This window comes from Scyliorhinus torazame, chromosome 8 (genome assembly GCF_047496885.1).
Source record: "Scyliorhinus torazame isolate Kashiwa2021f chromosome 8, sScyTor2.1, whole genome shotgun sequence".
Taxonomy (NCBI): domain Eukaryota; kingdom Metazoa; phylum Chordata; class Chondrichthyes; order Carcharhiniformes; family Scyliorhinidae; genus Scyliorhinus; species Scyliorhinus torazame.
Genome location: NC_092714.1, coordinates 276,967,631 through 276,985,967, shown reverse-complemented (window position 1 = coordinate 276,985,967; position 18,337 = coordinate 276,967,631). Strand labels below are relative to the sequence as shown.

The following is an 18,337-nucleotide window of genomic DNA, read 5'->3' as shown; positions in this document are numbered from 1 at the left end:
CTGTGCAGCTAGAAGTACTTAGAGCTGGTCTTGTTTGTCCATACGCTCGCCATGGGAGTGCTGTACAGGAGTTTCACCCAGGAGGTGAACCCTGGCCCAAAACCACACTGTTCCAGTACCTCAATGAGGTACTTCCATTCAACCCTGTCAAAGGCCTTCTCTGCGTCCAGGGAGATGATCACCTCCCAGTGTTCTCTCCCCAGATGGGGTCACGATCATGTTCATCAGGCGCCTGATGTTTGCGGTTAGCTGTCTGCCCTTGACAAAGCCAGTCTGATCGTCCGCGACTAGGGGCAGGCACCTCTCCAGACGCCTCGCCGGGGTCTTCAGGAGGATCCTGGCGTCAGTATTAAGGAGTGAAATGGAACTGAAAGACCCACACTCCGTTGGGTCTGTGTCTTTTTTGGGATCAGTGATGTTGAGCCCTGAGCCAGTGTCGGTAGCAGGGTTCCTCTCGATAGTGAGTCAGTAAGTATCTGCCGCAGGTGCAGGGCCAGTGCTGGCGTGAATGTTTTATCGAAGTCCACTGGGAATCCATCCGGCCAGGATGCACTCCCCACCTGCATGGAGTTATTGCTCTCCATGACTTCCCTCAGTTCTAATGGTGCTTCCAGGCCCCATCTTCTATCTTCCCCACGACGGGCATGTTCAGTCCGTCGAGGAACTGTTTCATCTTTGAGGTGTATAGCTCTCAGTGGAAGGTTGTGAAGGCCTCATTAATCTGCTCTGGCGCTCCAATAGTCTGCCGCTCCTATCCTTTACCTGAGCTACTTCACTCATGGCTGCCTGCATTCTCAGCTCATACAAGGCCCCCAGTGTCTGCTGGAGCTGGTGCACTGCTTTTCCAGTGGAAAGCAGGTCAAAGTCCTGCGTTTTCCTCTCTGCCGGTAGTTCCATTGTCGGGGCCGTGGAGTACCCCGGCCCATCTCCAGTATGGAGTCGACCAGCTGTTGCCTAACTGCCCTCTCCTTCCTATCTTTGAGTACCCTGTATGCAATAAATTCCCCCCTTATCATCGCCGTCAGTACCTCCAGAATGTGGAGGGCGAGACCTCCCGTTCTGGTTGCAGGTTACATACCCATCGATGGCTTGTGGTAGCCACTCACAGAATGCCTTATCGCCGAGGAGTGCTATGTCTAGCACTCCCTGGGAGCACCGATGTCCCCACTACGAAGATGAAAATGAATGAAATGAAAATCGCTTATTGTCACAAGTGGCTTCAAATGAAGTTACTGTCAAAAGCCCCTAGTCGCCACATTCCGGCGCCTGTTCGGGGAGGCCAGTACGGGAATTGAACCGTGCTGCTGGCCTGACCTGGTCTGCTTTCAAAGCCAGCTATTTAGCCCAGTGTGCTAAACCAGCCCGGGATTAGGATGTCGATCCTAATGTAGACCCTGTGGACCTGGGAGGAGGGGGGAAATTCCCTCTCCCTTGGGTGTGTGAACCTTCACGGGTCCACTGCCCCATGTAAGTGTTGAGTTCTGTAGCCATGTTTCCCCCTTGACTGGTGCGATGAAAGGTTACCCAGAGCGTGGACGGGTACAGCATCCCGAACTGTACCTTGCTCTTGTACCAGGCCGCCTTGGCTGCGTTGAATTCGGCACAGCGCTTGGCCAAGTCTGCCCCAATGTCCTGACACACCCAGATGGAGTGTCCCTCCCATTAACAGGACCATGCACCTCCCAGTTTAGAATCCTCTATCTTGGTACCGGTGCAGCTTGCAATGACGGCCCGTGGCTGCTCTCCCGTTCCTGGCCTCCGCCAGAGTGACCTGTGGGCTCTGTCTATCCTGGGGGTTTGGGGAAGTTTCCCACCCCCCGACCAACTTAACCAGCATCGGGGCCACGTACTCCGTGGGGTTCCTGCTCTCAATACCCTCTGGTAGTCCCACAATGCAGAGGTTCTTACGGCGCGACCAGTTTTCCTGATCCTCTGCCTTCCCCTTGAGTGTTCCCTGGATCGCTACCAACCTCAGTCTCCAGTCAGGCAATTTGGTCGCTTTGATTGGTCGCTGCTTTTTCCAGCTTTCCGTTGTTCCACCTTTTCCAGCGCCTCCGTAAAGGGGGCCAGGCTATCTGTGGCCTCCGCCTTCACCGTTGCTATTATCTCCAGCTTAATAGCATCTCTGTACTTTAGGATCTCCTGCGTTAGGAGCTCTACCCACTGGCCTATCGTTGGGTAGTCCGACCGGCCGAGTGTTGGTGACCCGACACGCTCTGCTGCGACCAGCTCCGTGTGCGCACCATCTCGTTCTCTCTCTCCAGACTCTGCTAATTCTACCGTTTCTTCTGCTTTTTGAGTTGTTCGTGGTTTAGATAAAACTCGGATTCCCGTTTTAACAGAGCCACACAGTGCACAAAGGGAGGTTTGATTTACTCATACCACTCAATGAGAGGAAAACTGCGCGGTTTTAATTTTATTAAAGAGCAGGGGCAAACTCTGCCATGATTTACAGTAAACGATGAGTGAGAATGAGCCGAGCCCCGGGGGGGGGGGGGGGAGTGCGAGGCACAGCAGTCAGTGGGATGTTTCACTGTGTGTTATGAAGCGCAGTTTACAGCTTAATGGTTTTAGAGGACCAGCTACTCTCAGGGAAAGTTGCTGAAACTGAATTCAATAAATCAGATAACCTGCAGGCTGGCACGGAAATAAAGCACAAGGAGAAGTATTAGATTGTGGGCCTAGATGGGGTGCTCTTTCAGAGGGTCGGTACAGACTCGATGGGCCGAATCACCTCCTTCTGCGCTGTAGGGTATGGACAACAATAAAAGTGCACTGGGCGTCACGACCTAATATGAAGCCCCAGAGACCTGGTATCTGGGAGCAGTATCCCCAACTCTGTAGTCAGTTGTTTAAAACATCTTACCGGGTGTGGAATTAATCATAATCAGTGAGCTCTGATAGGCTCCAGATTAAAATTTTTACAATGGGAATTTAATGTAACGGTCATACCTCAAGGCACACTGCAAGTCCTACCAGCGTCTGGCACAAGAGGGCAGCAGCACTCCACCAGGAGGAAAAATTTATTTCGCGGAGTTACAAAATCAATTTGCAGCAGGACCACGTTCCAATCAGATCCTGCGGAGATAGCAGGGCTGTGCTCCTCCAGATCCAATCACCGGTAAATTTGGGGAAAACAGATACACAGTTTCATTTTGTAAAGCACTTCTGCACTGTAAATTCTGTGATCCTATCATTCAAAACAATAAGCAATCCTCACATTTTCTGAACAAAACGGAGTGTTGGGGCCTGGCTCAGAAATTAAATATTTTAAAAAGCAAGAACACCCATTTATACACAAATACAGGCAGGCGAGTGCTGCGGGGAACTACTTCAGCACTTATAGTTAGTTCCCTCGTTTCAGCTCTGTACACCTCCATGTTTAAGGATCTAAGTAACAAATGAATGTGGTCGCTGACCATTAAATTCCATTTGACACTGTTCTGCCCATCTAACTGGTCCTGTTCTGGCGAGTGCTGTAAGATGTTTGTATGTTTGAGTGAAATCACCTCATTCTTCTGAACTCGAAAGAATCCAGGCCCAGTCTTCTCAATCTCTCCTTCCAGGATAACCCTGCCACCCCAGGAATCAGTCTGTGAACCTCTTGTTGCACCCTCTCTATGGCAAGTATACCCTTCCTCAGGTAAACTGTAGACAATACTTGGTGTGGTCTCACCAAGGTTCCATACAATTGCTGCAAGGCTTCTTTACTCTGCGCACTTCTTGCAATAAAGGCCAACATGTTATTTGCCTTGCTAATTGCCTACCGCATGTGATTGCACATTAGTTTTCAGTGAATCATGATCAAGGACATCCAGGTCCTTTTGGACATCCACACTTCCCAGTCTCTCGTGTCCGCCTACCAAAGTGGATAACTTCATATTTTTCCACATGATATCCCATCTGCCATGTACCTGCCCACTCACTCAGTCTGTCGAAATCCCCATGAAGCTTGTCCTCATTGGTCTTGACTAACCTTTGCATCCTCCTCAGAGTTCGCATACCCACTAGGTTTTGTGTCATCTGCAAACTTGGAAATATTACATTTAGTCCCCACATCCAAATCACTGGTATAGAACATACAGTGCAGAAGGAGGCCATTCGGCCCATTGAGTCTGCACCGACCCACTTAAGCCCTCACTTCCACCCTATCCCTGTAACCCAATAACCCCTCCTAACCTTTTTTGGTCACAAAGGGCAATTTATCATGGCCAATCCACCTAACCTGCACGTCTTTGGACTGTGGGAGGAAACCGGAGCACCCGGAGGAAACCCACGCAGACACGGGGAGAACGTGCAGACTCCACACAGACAGTGACCCAGCGGGGAATCGACCCTGGGACCCTGGCGCTGTGAAGCCACAGTGCTATCCACTTGTGCTACCGTGCTGCCCCAATTGTGGACTACAATCAGTGACATCCTTCACCCTGGCACCAGGGAAGCAACATATCATTCTGGAGCTTTGACAAAGGGTCATTGAACTCGAAACGTTCGCTCTTTTCTCTCCCTACAGATGCTGCCCGACCTGCTGAGATTTTCCAGCATTTTCTCTTCGGTTTCAGATTCCGGCATCCGCAATAATTTGCTTTTATATCATTCTGGAGTCTCGTTCACGGTCATCAATGGTCACAGAAACACCTGTCTGCCCTTCCCACTGTCGAATCCCCTCCTATTTTTGCCCTTCCACTCTTCTTCCTCCCCTCCTGTGCAGCTGAGCCGCCCGTGGTGCCAGTGAATTGATGTAGCTACACCCCTCTGTGGAACCATTGCCCTCATCAATATTCAACACAGAAAACTGGATAGTGAACAAGCTGGACTCGGGATCGTGCACCATCTGCCTGGTCCTCCTAGACTGTGGCGCTCACCCATTCCCCTTTCATATGTCACAGGATGCGCATGCCAAGCTGCCTCGCCAGGCCTCAGCCTCGCCAGGCCTCAGCCTCGCAGACTATTTATTATAAAGTGGAGACTAGAGAGTAGAATTGCTCACCAATCAGCTCCTTCCTGTGCTAACGTCACTTTACCAAACACAGTCAGCTCCTGAAGATTCCCAATTTTTGCTGCTCCCACACAGATCTGGGTTCCACAGTCCCAGACTCACTCTTTCCTGCTGTTCTGACACTTACTTAATGTGCTGTCAGCTTTATACGATAATGGGACAGTTCAGTATCCTACATTCTTCTTCTTTTCTCTTCCCATGCCCGAGGCAGACAAAGCGTGTGCTTACATTTCTTTCCAGAGCTGCGTTTCCTGGAACAGGTTGCTAGCCTGTCACCAGTGACCATAGCTCGAGGGTGCGATACTCTGCATCAAGCATGGCTGACCAAGAGACTCTCTGCCCTAACCAGCTGCCAAACCTGTTTGGCTTTGACAAAGAGTCATCGGACTCGAAATGTTCGCTCTTTTCTCTCCCTACAGATTCTGCCAGACTTGCTGAGATTTTCCAGCATTTTCTCTTCTGTTTGGCCACTTTATCAACGTGCTTTTTATGCCATCAAATCCTGGAGTGGATCTAGGGTGGCACAGTAGCACAGTGGTTAGCACTGTTGCTTCACAGCTCCAGGGTCCCAGGTTCGATTCCCAGCTTGGGTCACTGTCCGTGCGGAGTCTGCACGTTCTCCCGTGTCTGCGTGGGTTTCCTCCGGGCGCTCCGGTTTCCTCCCACAAGTCCCGAAAGATGTGCTTGTTAGGTGAATTGGACATTCTGAATTCTCACTCTGTGTACCCGAACAGGGGATTTTCACAGTAACTTCATTGCAGTGTTAATGTTAGCCTACTTGTGACAATAAACATTATTTCAAATTTTTTGTCAAAAGTAACCCAGAGCTCCTGGCCCAGAGACAGAGCATGTCACCCTGCAACACAAAACACCTCCATAGAAGAAATGATTCTGCAATCTGTCCTTAAAGTTTTACAGCACAAATAATAATAATCTTTATTATTGTCACAAGTAGGCTTACATTAACATTGCAATGAAGTTACTGTGAAAATCCCCTAGTCACCACACTAAACGACTTAATCTCTCCTCATATGACAGTCCCACCATTCCAGGAGTCAGCCTGGTAAACCTCAATTGCACTCCTTCCGTAGCAAGAACATTCTTCCTCAGATAAGGACACTAAAACTGCCCACAATACTGCAGATGTGGCCTCATCAATGCCCTGTACAATTGCAGTAAAACATCTCTATTCCTAGACTCAAACCCTCTCGCTATGAAGCCAACACACCATTTGCCTTCTTTACTGCCGGCTGTACCTGCCGCTTACTTTCAGCGACTGATGCACGAGGACACCAAGGTCTCGCTGAGTATCCGCCTCTCTCAATTTACACCCATTCAAATAATAATCTGCCTCACATTTATCCACAATATACTGCATCTGCCATGCATGTGCTCACCCACTCAGCCTGTCCAAATCCCGCTGAAGCATCTCTGCATCCTCCTCACAGCTCACCCATCAAGCACCTATTTGTTTTAATCCCATTTTCCAGCACTTGGTCCTTGGCCTTGTCTGCTTTGGCGTTACGTGCTCATCTAAATGCTTCTTAAATGTTGTGTGTGTTCCCACCTCTACCCCCCTTTCAGGCAGCGAGTTCCAGACTCCCACCACCCTCTGGGTGAAAAGGTCTTTCCTCAAATTCCCATTAAATCTTCCCCTCCTTACCTTAAATGTATGCTCCCTGGTTATTAACATCTCTATTAAGGGGAAAAGATTCTTCCTCTCTACCCCATGTCCCGCATAATTTTATACACCTCGATCAAGTTTCCTCTCGGCCTTCTCTGCTCCAAGGAGAATAACCCCAACCTAACCAGCCTCTCTTCAGAGCTGAAACGCTCCAGCCCAGGCAACCTCTTGCTGAATCTCCTCACTCTCTGCACCCTCTCTGGTGCAATCACATCCTTCCTATGGTGTGGTGACCAGAACTGCACACAGTACTCTAGCTGTGGCCTATCGAGCGTTTTATACAACTCCATCATAACCTCCCTCCCTGCTCTTATATTCTGTGCCTCGGCTAATAAAGGCAAGTAACCCAAATGCCTCCTTAACTACCTTATCTGCCTGTCCTGCTGGTATTCAGGGATTTATGGACATGCACCCCAAGGTCCCTCTGGTCCTCTGTATGTCCTAGCGTCCTACCGTTCATTGTGTATTCCCTTGCCTCGTTAGTCCTCCTAAAACACATCAACTCTCTCTTTTCAGGGTTAAATTCCATTTGCCACTGTTCTTCCCTGCTCAACAACTCATCTACATTGCCCTGTAATCGATTTACCACAGTCTTCACTAATTACCACACCACCAATTTTCAGGTCATCTGCAAACTTACGGATCATGCTACCCATATTCACGATATCCCCAATATCACATTACTGATCCAGACCTAGTTTATGTTAAACATTCCCCAAATATAAAGCAGCAACAGATAAAGCATTAATGAGGGTGTGATCAATCTATATTACTCTCACCTGATCAGTGACAATCTCATGCAGATCAGGAATGCTAAGATCAGCTTTTACAAATGGAATTTTGTCAACTTCCTCCGGGAATGGCCGATGCTTGACATTGTACTTGATTCCTACGTCATCTTTAGGAGGAGGATGAGGCTCAGGAACAAATGCCTGTGGATGACATTACAGTTACATTACAACTAGCTTCGGTTCAGTTTTCCCCCTCACATGTCTTGCTGGGTGTGGTTCTATTTATGATCGCTAAAAAGCAATTCAATCACGTGGGCTTTCACAGTCAAATCAACAACACAACTTCCACAAGTGGACCTTCCAGCAGGATTGCCCGGACAATGAGCAGGAGCAGGAAACCCGACAGATTATTTCTTCTCCACACTGGGAGGGTAAAGGATGAGATCGATTGCGATTCTTATGATCTGAGAACTGCTAACCCAGCAAAGACCAGGAACTGAAGGCAGTCTGCACGACTCAGTTCCACATTGCTTGCACCACCAAGAAAGCAGGAACTCGCATCTTAAATATTGTTATGAAGCTGTACTTTACAAGATGGATATCTTCAAAATGTGCCCATCAAGGTAAAATGCAGAATTCTGGAAACACCCCAGCTCAGAGACATGCCTATGTGGTGTCGTTGCCATGGGAGTAACTCAAACAGAAGCCTATTGAAATCAAATGAAATGAAATGAAAATCGCTTATTGTCACAAGTAGGCTTCCAATGAAGTTACTGTGAAAAGCCCCTAGTCGCCACATTCCGGCGCCTGTTCGGGGAGGCTGGTACGGGAATTGAACACGTGCTGCTGGCCTGCCTGGGTCTGCTTTAAAAGCCAGCGATTTAGCCCTGTGCTAAACCAATGATAGTTTTCACACCTTGACACAGGACTCATAGAAAAAGGGCAACTGTTTTGCAACACAGGGAGACACAGAGCGGATACTGTCACGGAGAAGCAGAAAGACTGCTTTGTGTTAACAACAAAGCAGGAAGCTAGTGAAAGTTTGTTTTCAGTTCGAAAGGAAGAAGACATAACAGATGGGAGGTTTAAGGAAATGGAGTCGCCAAGTGGGGCCTTGTTGGTGAAAACTGGAGCTGGAAGATTCGGGCTGAATGAAACGATTTTCAAAGGACACAAACGTTTCAAGTTGGTACGGCAGGGAGTAATGAGCCCACTGCAGAGCCAGGAGCTGCTTTGTACTTCAATCTGCCAGGTGTGTGGTGCATCGTGAAAGGGATTGCAAAACCTTTTTCAATTGTGTTGCAGGTTAGTTAATGCAAAAGTATTCTTTACTTTAGTTTGGTGTATTAGCTGTCTGTAAAGTAATAATAATAATAATCTTTATTAGTGTCATAAGTAGGCTTATATTAACACTGCGATGAAGTTACTGTGAAAAGCCCCTAGTCGCCACATTCCGGCGCCTGTTCAGGTACACAGGGAGAATTCAGAATGTCCAATTCACCTAACAGCACGTCTTTCGGGACTTGTGGGGGGAAACCGGAGCATCCGGAGAAAACTCGCAGAGTCACCCAAGTGGGAATCGAACCTGGGGCCCTGGAGCTGTGAAGCTACAGTGCTAACCATTGTGTAAGGTTGATCCGTATTGATTTTGTTTCAATGGAAGTCATAAAATGTGAAATTTTGTTCTTTGGTTATTTTTGTCAGTTGTTGGGAAATTCTCCTCTTATTAAAAAAAAGGTTAGTGGTCTCTACAGGGATGGGAACAATATACATGGCTCACATTAAGAATAACCAATGAATTTATTTGTAGAGGGTTGCTGTTGCATTGATAAATACCTGAAGGAGAGAAAGCTTTTGGGAGTAAGCACGATTAGTGTTGGATGGTTCCAGTAAATGGCCTGCACAGACATGTCTAGCTAAACAGCGTGCGCCAGAGCTGATAGATGGTGCTCTCTAAAGTTACAGCGACAGAGTTTGAAATGCAAAGATTCCGAGCATCGCAACACCTCTGTGCCAGCACGTGAAATCACAGGTACCGTTTCAGTGCTGCAATCACCACATCTGCAATTCAATGAGCAAGGAGTCACATACTATTTCTGGCAATATTTGCTTAAAGGACTGCCTCTTTTGACACTGCAAACCATTACGCCGATCAAGGTGCATTACTGTGCAAGCAGGAACTCCAGCCTGAAAACCCCAATGCACAGGGTGCGGCTGTATTTTCTTTTGACTCGCAATGATTCCACAATGAATAGAATCTTATAAAATTATAGGAGATGATTTATTTCACTCCTTTTATTGTTTCAGTAAAGTCTATTAGTTGAACTGATCGATAGATAAGATGTTGGTACACACCAGACAATATAGTATTATTGAACCAAATTCAAACCTTTTGACTTGCTCGAGACCCCCTTGGCTGGTGATAGAGTTGCATTGTCCAGGCATGCCTCCCAGACATTCCCCGGATCAGGACAGTAACTGAGGGGCAAGGGTCTGTTGGGAAAACAAACAAATCAAATCTCAAAAAATATTAAACTGCAGCAAAGGTTGTGCAACGTGTAAGAACTTTTGAAGAAATGTATTTTCCCGCTGTCCAGCTGGATCTCCCTGCCTCACACAATGGAGAGGTGGCCATTGGCACCCTGCTCTCACATTCCCAGTAATACCATTCTCAAACATTTCTACAGCTCCACAGCATCCTGGCAGAGATTAGGAACCCAACATATACATTGACAAGTTGGCCAAAAGGCAGACACCTGGCAGATGAAGGCTTATAGGATCTTTGGGTTTATAAATACAGGCATAGCGTATAAAAGCAAGGAAGTGATGCTACACCTCTACATTTGGATGCTACACCACATTTGGTGTATTGTGTTCAGTTCTGGGCACCTTATTTAAGGAAAGATGTCAAAGCCCTGGAGAGAGTGCAGAGGAGATTTACTAGAATGATATCAGGAATGAGGAATTTTAGATACAAGGAAAGATTGAAGAAATTGGGCTTCTCTCTTTGTAGCAGAGAAGCTTAAGACCTTATTGAGGTGTTCCAAAATTCTGAACAATTTTGACAGGGTAAAGAAGGATATTCTGTTTCCACTAGTTGGTAAGTCAGTGACTAGGGGGTCACAATTACAAGATGGTCAGCAAGAGAGCTCGGAGTGAGATGGGGAGAAAGCTCTTTACTCAGAGAGTTGTTGGGGTTTGGAATGTGCTGCCTGGGAGAGTGGTGGGGGTGGATTCCATTGGAGGTTTCAAAAGAGAGCTGGATACATCTTTGCTAATCCTCTGGCTTACTGGTGAATTTGGCTGCAGCAACAGTGCTTATTGCTTTTTTTCTTTGCTAATAATTAATAATCTTTATTGTCACAAGTAAGCTTACATTAACACTGCAATGAAGTTACTGTGAAAAGCCCCTAGTCGCCACATTCCGGCACCTGTTCAGGTACACTGAAGGAGAATTCAGAATGTTCAATTCACCTAACAGCACATCTTTCGGGGCTTGTGGGAGGAAACCGGTGCACCCGGAGGAAACCCACGCAGACACAGGGAGAACGTGCAGACTCCGCACAGACAGTGACCCAAGCCGGGAATTGAACCTGGGACCAATGCTAACCACTGTGCTACCATCCGCCCTCTCTAATAGGCCACTTCATTTTTTTTTTCAGGTTCTTGCATTCTTCCGAGTGGTCTCACTAGGATGAGCTTTCCCTGGAATTATTTCACTTTCTATTGTCTTGCGAATATATTTCAGCCCACATTTGTTTCGTCTGCACTCACCCTCATGATTTGTTTTGTGGCCAGTTGTATGTCTTTGTTTTCATCCCAGATTGTATTGAAAACTAGGAACTGAAATTGTTCCTTTTAAAAGTAACTTGCATATTGGCTTATTGCATTGGTTTATTCTAAATTACGCCATATTTAATCATGCTATGGCCATTATTGCCCGAGGGTATTCTCACTCACTCGCAATTACGAAGTTGAGATGCAAGTTGGCTCTTGCGATATCCCAATACACTGGGGCTAAAAGTGGTCCGGAAAAGCTTGGATAAGCCGAGTTTATATCAGGCTGGTTCAATTATTCTCAAGCTGAACGATCTACAAGCTGTGATACTAAAAGCAGCAGATATTGCTGCTTAAAATTTGAACTTTTTGTTTCTCGGCCAACCGCAGAAAGAAAGTACTTGGTCCGAAGGAGATTGAGAACTCACTCTGATCATTGCCCAGGGGCTGTTCCAACATTGCCAAAATGATACTGTTATCCAAGACAAAGTATCGGAAATGGTTCTTGCTGGTTGAGGTCAGCCTAGAGTATTTGATTAATGTCTCTTCGTTGAGAAGGCTGCAGTGTGAGGCGGGGCCACTTGGAGAGGGGAATGCTCCGAGCAACTGCATTATACTAGGAAGAAAAAGTAGTATTATATCCATTCTAACTGTATATGTATGCTCAATTAAAAAGCAACACACAAGTTTATTCAAATCTACATTAATAAAGAAACTGAACCTTAAGCAGCCAGCATATTCAGCAAAGTTCAGGTGTCTTTGGTATGACTGATCTCATCTATTTTTAACTCTTCTATTAAGACATGGAAAATAACAAAAATCAGAAAGAACACGCATTTATATGCCACCCATCATGTCCTCAGGACGTCACAAAGAACTTCACAACCAATAAATACTTTTGAAGTGCAGCTACTGATATGATACAGGGAAACTCAGTACCCTCGGTCGCACAGGCAAGATGAGACTTTATGTAGTTTTGAACAAGTAATTCAGAATTTGGGTGTCACTGGCAAGATCAACATTTATTGTCCATCCCATAATTCCTCGATGAAGCAGCTTGCTAGGCTACTACAGAAGATTGTTAAGCATCAGCTATACTCATATGGGTCCAAGATTGGAAAAGGATGACGGTAATCCTTAAGGGCATTAGGTAATCAGTTGGGTTAATCCAAGCAATATTGTCAGAAAGTTATTTCTATGCTGTACCATGTGAGTGTGGCCTCTGCAGCATCCTTTACTCTCATTGAAGCAGGGTTCGGTTCTTTATCTCCCTTGTATCGCACCTCCTGATCACTGGCTTTCGATTTGCTTCCTGAGATACCCAGCTCCACAATTTCCAGCACCTCGATCAGGCAGTCCTGAGAAAGCAGGAAGAAATTTAGATTGAACAAAAAAAAAACACAGCAAGCTTTTGAAGTTGAGGTGTAGACACACTCTCTCCTCACTATCTTGTAAATGTACAAAATTAAACTTCTCAGCAAGGCACATATTTATACAGCTCTAATCTTTCTGTTCTGATTGTATAGTAGGGCTGAAGCTTCATTTGTGCTTTTCCAGCAAATCTGGGAGGTCTTCTGGCTTCTGCACGCTTTACACGGCTGCAACTCCTAATAACAAATCCGGAATTGGAGAAGATGATGGTCGGCAAGAAGCAGCTGAGCAGAAGTAATGAGAAGTGAAAGAACGAAGGGCTGAAAGCACAAAGTCTCTACATAGCAAACTATAAAGGAGCACAGTCACACATGCAAAACAAAGCTTTTTAAAAAAATGTTTTTATTAAAGTTTAACACATTGTACAAAATAATATAAACAACAGCCCTTAAACCAAGCCCCCAAAATGACCCTCCACTTAAAAAAGCAAGAACCACCTCCTAACAGTGACAAATTCTTTGAAATACGATATAAAGGCCGCCATATCCGTTAGAACTCTCCAATTGACCCCCTCGCGATGTATTTGACCTTCTCGAGTTGCAAACACGCCATTAAGTCCCCTAGCCACGCCAAAGCTCTCGGCAGCATTGCTCACCTCCAGCCCAGCAGGATCCTCCTCCGCACTGCCAATGAGGCGAAGGCCAGGACATCTGCCCCCGCACCCACCCACAGCTCTGGCACATCCGAAATAGCCAAAGGACAGGGCTCCACCTCAATATTTAAAATCACCAACGTGGTGCTAAAGGCAAAACCTCCAAAAAACCCACCAGCTTGGAAAAGGACTAGAACATGTGCGTGGTGTGCAGACTCGATCGAATAGCACTCACACCTATTGTCCATCCCCTCAAAAAACACTCATCCTAGCCTTAGTGAGGTGCGCTCGAAACACCACCTTCAGCTGGATCAGGCTCAGTCTCGCACACGGCAAGGTGGCATTCACCTCCACAGCGCCTCACTCCATACCTCCTCCTCCAGTATTGGCCCCAATTCCTCCACCTATTTAGCCTTTACCCCTTCCACCGAACTCAACTCTTCCCCCACGATCCGTTTATACATGCCGGATATACTGCCCTCCTCTTCCGACCCCGAACAGGAGAGAATTCCCGGCACCACCGGGAAATTCCAGAACGATCTCTTCACAAAGCTCCGTACCTGGAGGTACCTAAACGTGTCTGAGCCTGACAACCCAAATTTCTCCTCCAGGCTGGCAAACCGCCTCCCCCCAGGAATAAATCACCCACTCTCTCCAGCCCCTTCTCTTTCCATGCCCCCAATATGGCATCCAGCCGTGCCGGCTCAAACAGGCGGTTAGCACAAAAGGGAGCCAGCCTTGAGGCTGCCCGGGTATGCAAAACAAAGTTAACCAGTCATTTACGCTCGATGTGAAACGTACCTTTTCATTTAGCATATCTGGATGCTCTGTGAGCCAGACACAGAGACACTGGAAGGCTGCCACAATCATAGAGTGTAGATCTCGGGAATGAAATGGAGCGGGTCTGCTACACTGGTGCACAATGTAACTGCACACTGAACTAACTGCACGCTTTCGGTCTGTCGAATCCACGTTCACCTTTACCTGTTTAAAGAAGAAGTCATTTGTATTCATTTTGGGATGAGTGAAAAGAATTGAGGAAAGGAGGCTGGTGTGAGGTTTTGTTTCCAGTTTCACTCTGCTAAGTTTTTAGAAATACTGGTAAAGTAAATTAACTAATGACCAAATTGACAGAATGTTATTGAAAAGGTTGAAGTCCTGGCAGTGGCCAGAAATGTGTCCATAACACGGACAGCCAGCCAGGGGGACATCCTCCTTGATTGTAGGGCAGCAGCTCCTGAATAAGTTGCTATCAGGGCTGCCGTCCTGGACCATCTGCCCCAATCAGAGGTATAAACCTCCCCCACCAGGATCAGTGACCACCACCGAGGAAGAGTGGAGCCCTGCAGCCTACAACAGACAGAAAATGTCTGAAGAAATAAAAATGATTCCAACGGAGGGGAAACCCTCTCCTTGAGTAATTGGTGGGGCCATGGGGGCTGTCATCCCTTCCCGCAGCCCCTCATTTTTGAACAGTATCCATCCCCACTACCAGGGCTGCTACCGGAGAGGCTGCCTGCATTGGGTGGCGGTCAAACCGCAGCTGGCAAGATGCTAATGGCCTGGTAAAATGGTCCTTAAGAGTGTATTTGAATATTGAATTTACTTCCCACTTTATGGCAGGAAGCTCATATGAAGCAGTGCACCGCTGTCAGTAAAATTCCAAAACAATGGGATATGGTTGGTGATCGATCAGACACACATCTCAGTAAGAAAAATAGAAAATATTAAAGAAAACGTTTCCATACACAGGACAGCAAACACGGACCTCGATTGTTAAAGGATTGTGAAAGTACAGGAACAGAGTCAATAAGTGACACCCAAAGGCCAAGCCTGGCTCTTAACCTGGACTTCTAACAGTAAACGGGGGGTGCAGAATAGAGAAGAGATCTTAAGCTTTTGTCAATCACAGTACTTGTTTAAATTTTTTGGTCACTTCTGCAATGCTCAGGCCAGTAGTGTAGCTCCAGAATGAACCAGAGGACACTAATAAAAATGAAATGTTATTGACGCATACAGAAAGTAGCTTAGTCTTACCCTCTGAACTGTAAAATAATTCATCCATCACACCTCTACTTAACAAATTTATTTCTCCCCCAATTTGATACCGAATTTGAATTATATTGCAACATAAATCTTATGCCTTTTGTGTACAATGTGCTCTCAGTTGCTGCCTGAGTAATCAATGTTAAAATCTAAAAATCTCAAATAATTGACCACAAGGAGTTGTCAAGCAGCAGTCAGTCATTCACATGTTGAGATCATGTCAAGATAAACTGCAGAAGGTTAGCACATCTAAAAACAACTCAAAAGGCTTCAAGTGTCCAGGAATCTAAAAATATCATCTGTGCAACCTACTACAAATTATCTTAAGGCATTTGTCACATACAGCTTCACTTCACAATTCCAATTCTAACTTCAAGAAATTATTCAGGAGTTCATGAGAAGCTGGGCTTTTTATAAATGGGGTCCGGGGATTAATGTCCTGGGGGTAGGGCAGTCCTGTGGATGAATGTACATACAGGACATTGTAAGCGCAAGTCTGATTTGCAGCCAAGCTAATGACGCTGCGAGCTGCACAGCGATAGTCACTGCAGAAACATTGCATCAATGTGCCTTTTGAAATTTATTTTTTTTGGACAGCTGACAGTCACAGAAAGCCAACGCTGCGTTTAAGAGTTCAGATCACCAAATTGCAAAATTCTTCTTAGGTGGATTTCTGCTTGTCCATTAAAGCACATGCCAACTCCTTGTAATGATACACCTCACTTACTCCTCGGCAGATCGTAAGTGGAGGTTGGCAAAGTCAAGATTCAGAGGCACCCAGTGCTCCTCTCAAGCTGTGAAGGTACATTCACAGGTTTGGGGAAGAACACTGGGTTTGTCAGTCATTGCTGAGTACAGGGGGACCCATCTGATCAAGAAGGAGGAGGAACTTTAAGTCAACAGAAAACCATCTTGAATCATTTCAGTGCAGTCGCACCCACTGATCCTTTGGGCTGCAAAGAGCTGCATCATGATCAACAATTCTTGATCCTCCGCTTTTACCCAACACCTCTCTTGCCCTTCCCAGTTATAACTGGGCATGAACTACAGGCAGAGTCCAGATTCTGTCCGTTTGTGGCTTCATACAACTTCAAGAGCAATCATTTTCTCAATTATTTGTGTTATAATACATGTTAAAAAATAGTGTAAACTATCACTGTACCTTGGCTAACCCGGAGAGCAATTCAAGTGCTGCCAATGAGATGCTCATGTCCTGTCTCCACTGAGAGTTCAGTCTCTGCGTTACCAAATGGATACTGCGGATCAGTAGTCCCGATGCTGTATCTGTATGAAGAGCTATGATATAACCCCAATACCACACACCACGGGGAGGGAAAACAATTGGGCATTAGTAACTACAAGCAAAGCAATCAAAACAAGCACAAGCTCACAACACATGCAGCAAGGGACAGCAGTCAAAAGAGGAAACCTGCTCCCATCCCAGTAGCAATGAGGCCGTGTCCATTGTCAGCATTAGCATGAAAGGACCCAAGTCTTCATATCAACAATGTGGGGCAAGGTGGTCTTCATGGACTGATTTTAGAGAACATTGTCAGCTGGAAAGATGAATGTTACTTGGGTAGGCCTGTTTCATTAAACTCAATACCGTGCCAAATTAAAAATTATTCTTTTCAATCCAGCCTCAGTCCAAAAGCACTAAAAATGCATCTGATCGGAAAGCAAAGTCAGATTAATTGCCCTCTGCTTTTATTCAATCATTCTGTGGAATGGTTTAAATGAATCTAGTAATGAGCTAATATCAGTAAAACAAAAAGGTGGGGAGGTTACAAAATGTTACATGTAAAATGGTAAATGTTACAAAATTGAAGGATATAGATCCAGTTTATCAGCCCCTAAAACTTGTTCTGCCGATGAATTAGATCACAGGTGACCTGCATCGTGACTCCCATCTTTGATGATTTTCAAAATGCTAGTAAACCTTTACTCTCAACTATGTGACCAATTACACTGAGACTGGTGCTGTGATTAGAAGAACGTATTTCAGTGGTTCTTAAGCCCAGCCCCTTTAGTTTTCTTGTGCAGGAGTTTATCTACCTGCCTGTTCCATTCAGGTACAATTCCACAGATGGCAGCTGCACAAGTGGCCAATATGCATATCGAAATTTAAATGACCTTCAGATGGATATCCAACTATGGAAGGCATTACAGTAGAATGTGCCATTCAAACTGTACTTTGAGGATTGGAGGGCTGTTACTGGAAGACTGAGATGAACTGGGTTAAAGGGTCATCTTTACCGAGTCTCACTCCTCTATTGCAGTTCACCAATTCTAAAATGTGGCCTTTGTGACTAGTAAATTATGAGACATTTTCCACTGGACAGCTCCAAGGAAATGTGCTTGAGATACAGGGTGGTAAACTCCATTGGCAGGAGCCTAAACAATCATTGGACAGGCGATTATCTGCAAAAAATCCCAATCGGGACTCTAGCGGACAAGTCAGAAGGGAATTATCTCTCCCATCAACAATAATGAAAAATTAGAAGCAAAAATAAATTGTCATATATGACAGGCAACAAATACTGTGTGAGACAACTCGATGATGCTTATATGTAGACTTGCATGAACAAGCAGTAGAACCATCAAGGTACTGTTCAGTACAACATGGCAAATGATAAAGATGCTATCATTATGCACTTCTGAGAAATGTGACTAAGAAATCTTTGAAGGTGTTTCACTACAGATTTAAAGATCAAGACAACAGATTTTGGAAATAATTCTACAATTAAAGTACTCTGCCAATTTTAAACCTCTATTTTTAGGGGTACGTAGTAAGGCTCCCTTCGGTTCTGAATTTTTAAATTCTCTCTTGTTTGATGGTTGGGCAGGGCCACTGAAAAACTAAATCAACCAGAGTCAGAAATCTCAAAGTGAAGAGCAAGGGAGATTTGAAGAGCTGGAGCAAACGGGGGCAGGTTTGTATTGCTATCAGACTTCTATCTGGATAGACTGGAGCTCTGCTCATCTGACTAAGCGTGGGATGTAGGTTCTGGCACTATGCCCTGTACAAGTGATTGTTGTTGCTCAATCATGAGTCAAGGTATTCATGCCAAGGGGTT

General features: G+C 45.7%; 1 protein-coding gene across 6 annotated transcripts in view; it reads right to left on the bottom strand.

The window, feature by feature from the left end:
• ralgapb (Ral GTPase activating protein non-catalytic subunit beta) overlaps positions 1-18,337 on the bottom strand; it is a 151,225-nt gene that overhangs the window by 26,604 nt on the left and 106,284 nt on the right. For 4 of the 6 annotated variants that reach the window (XM_072515370.1, XM_072515372.1, XM_072515373.1 and 1 more), the window contains 6 exons: positions 16,423-16,556; positions 14,016-14,198; positions 12,398-12,549; positions 11,620-11,807; positions 9,804-9,907; positions 7,463-7,615 (listed from right to left, as the gene is read on the bottom strand). In XM_072515370.1, coding sequence (XP_072371471.1) covers positions 7,463-7,615; positions 9,804-9,907; positions 11,620-11,807; positions 12,398-12,549; positions 14,016-14,198; positions 16,423-16,556 — 914 coding nt within the window. The remainder of the gene's footprint in view (positions 1-7,462; positions 7,616-9,803; positions 9,908-11,619; positions 11,808-12,397; positions 12,550-14,015; positions 14,199-16,422; positions 16,557-18,337) is intronic. The other 2 variants (XM_072515371.1, XM_072515376.1) reach the window with 1 other exon arrangement.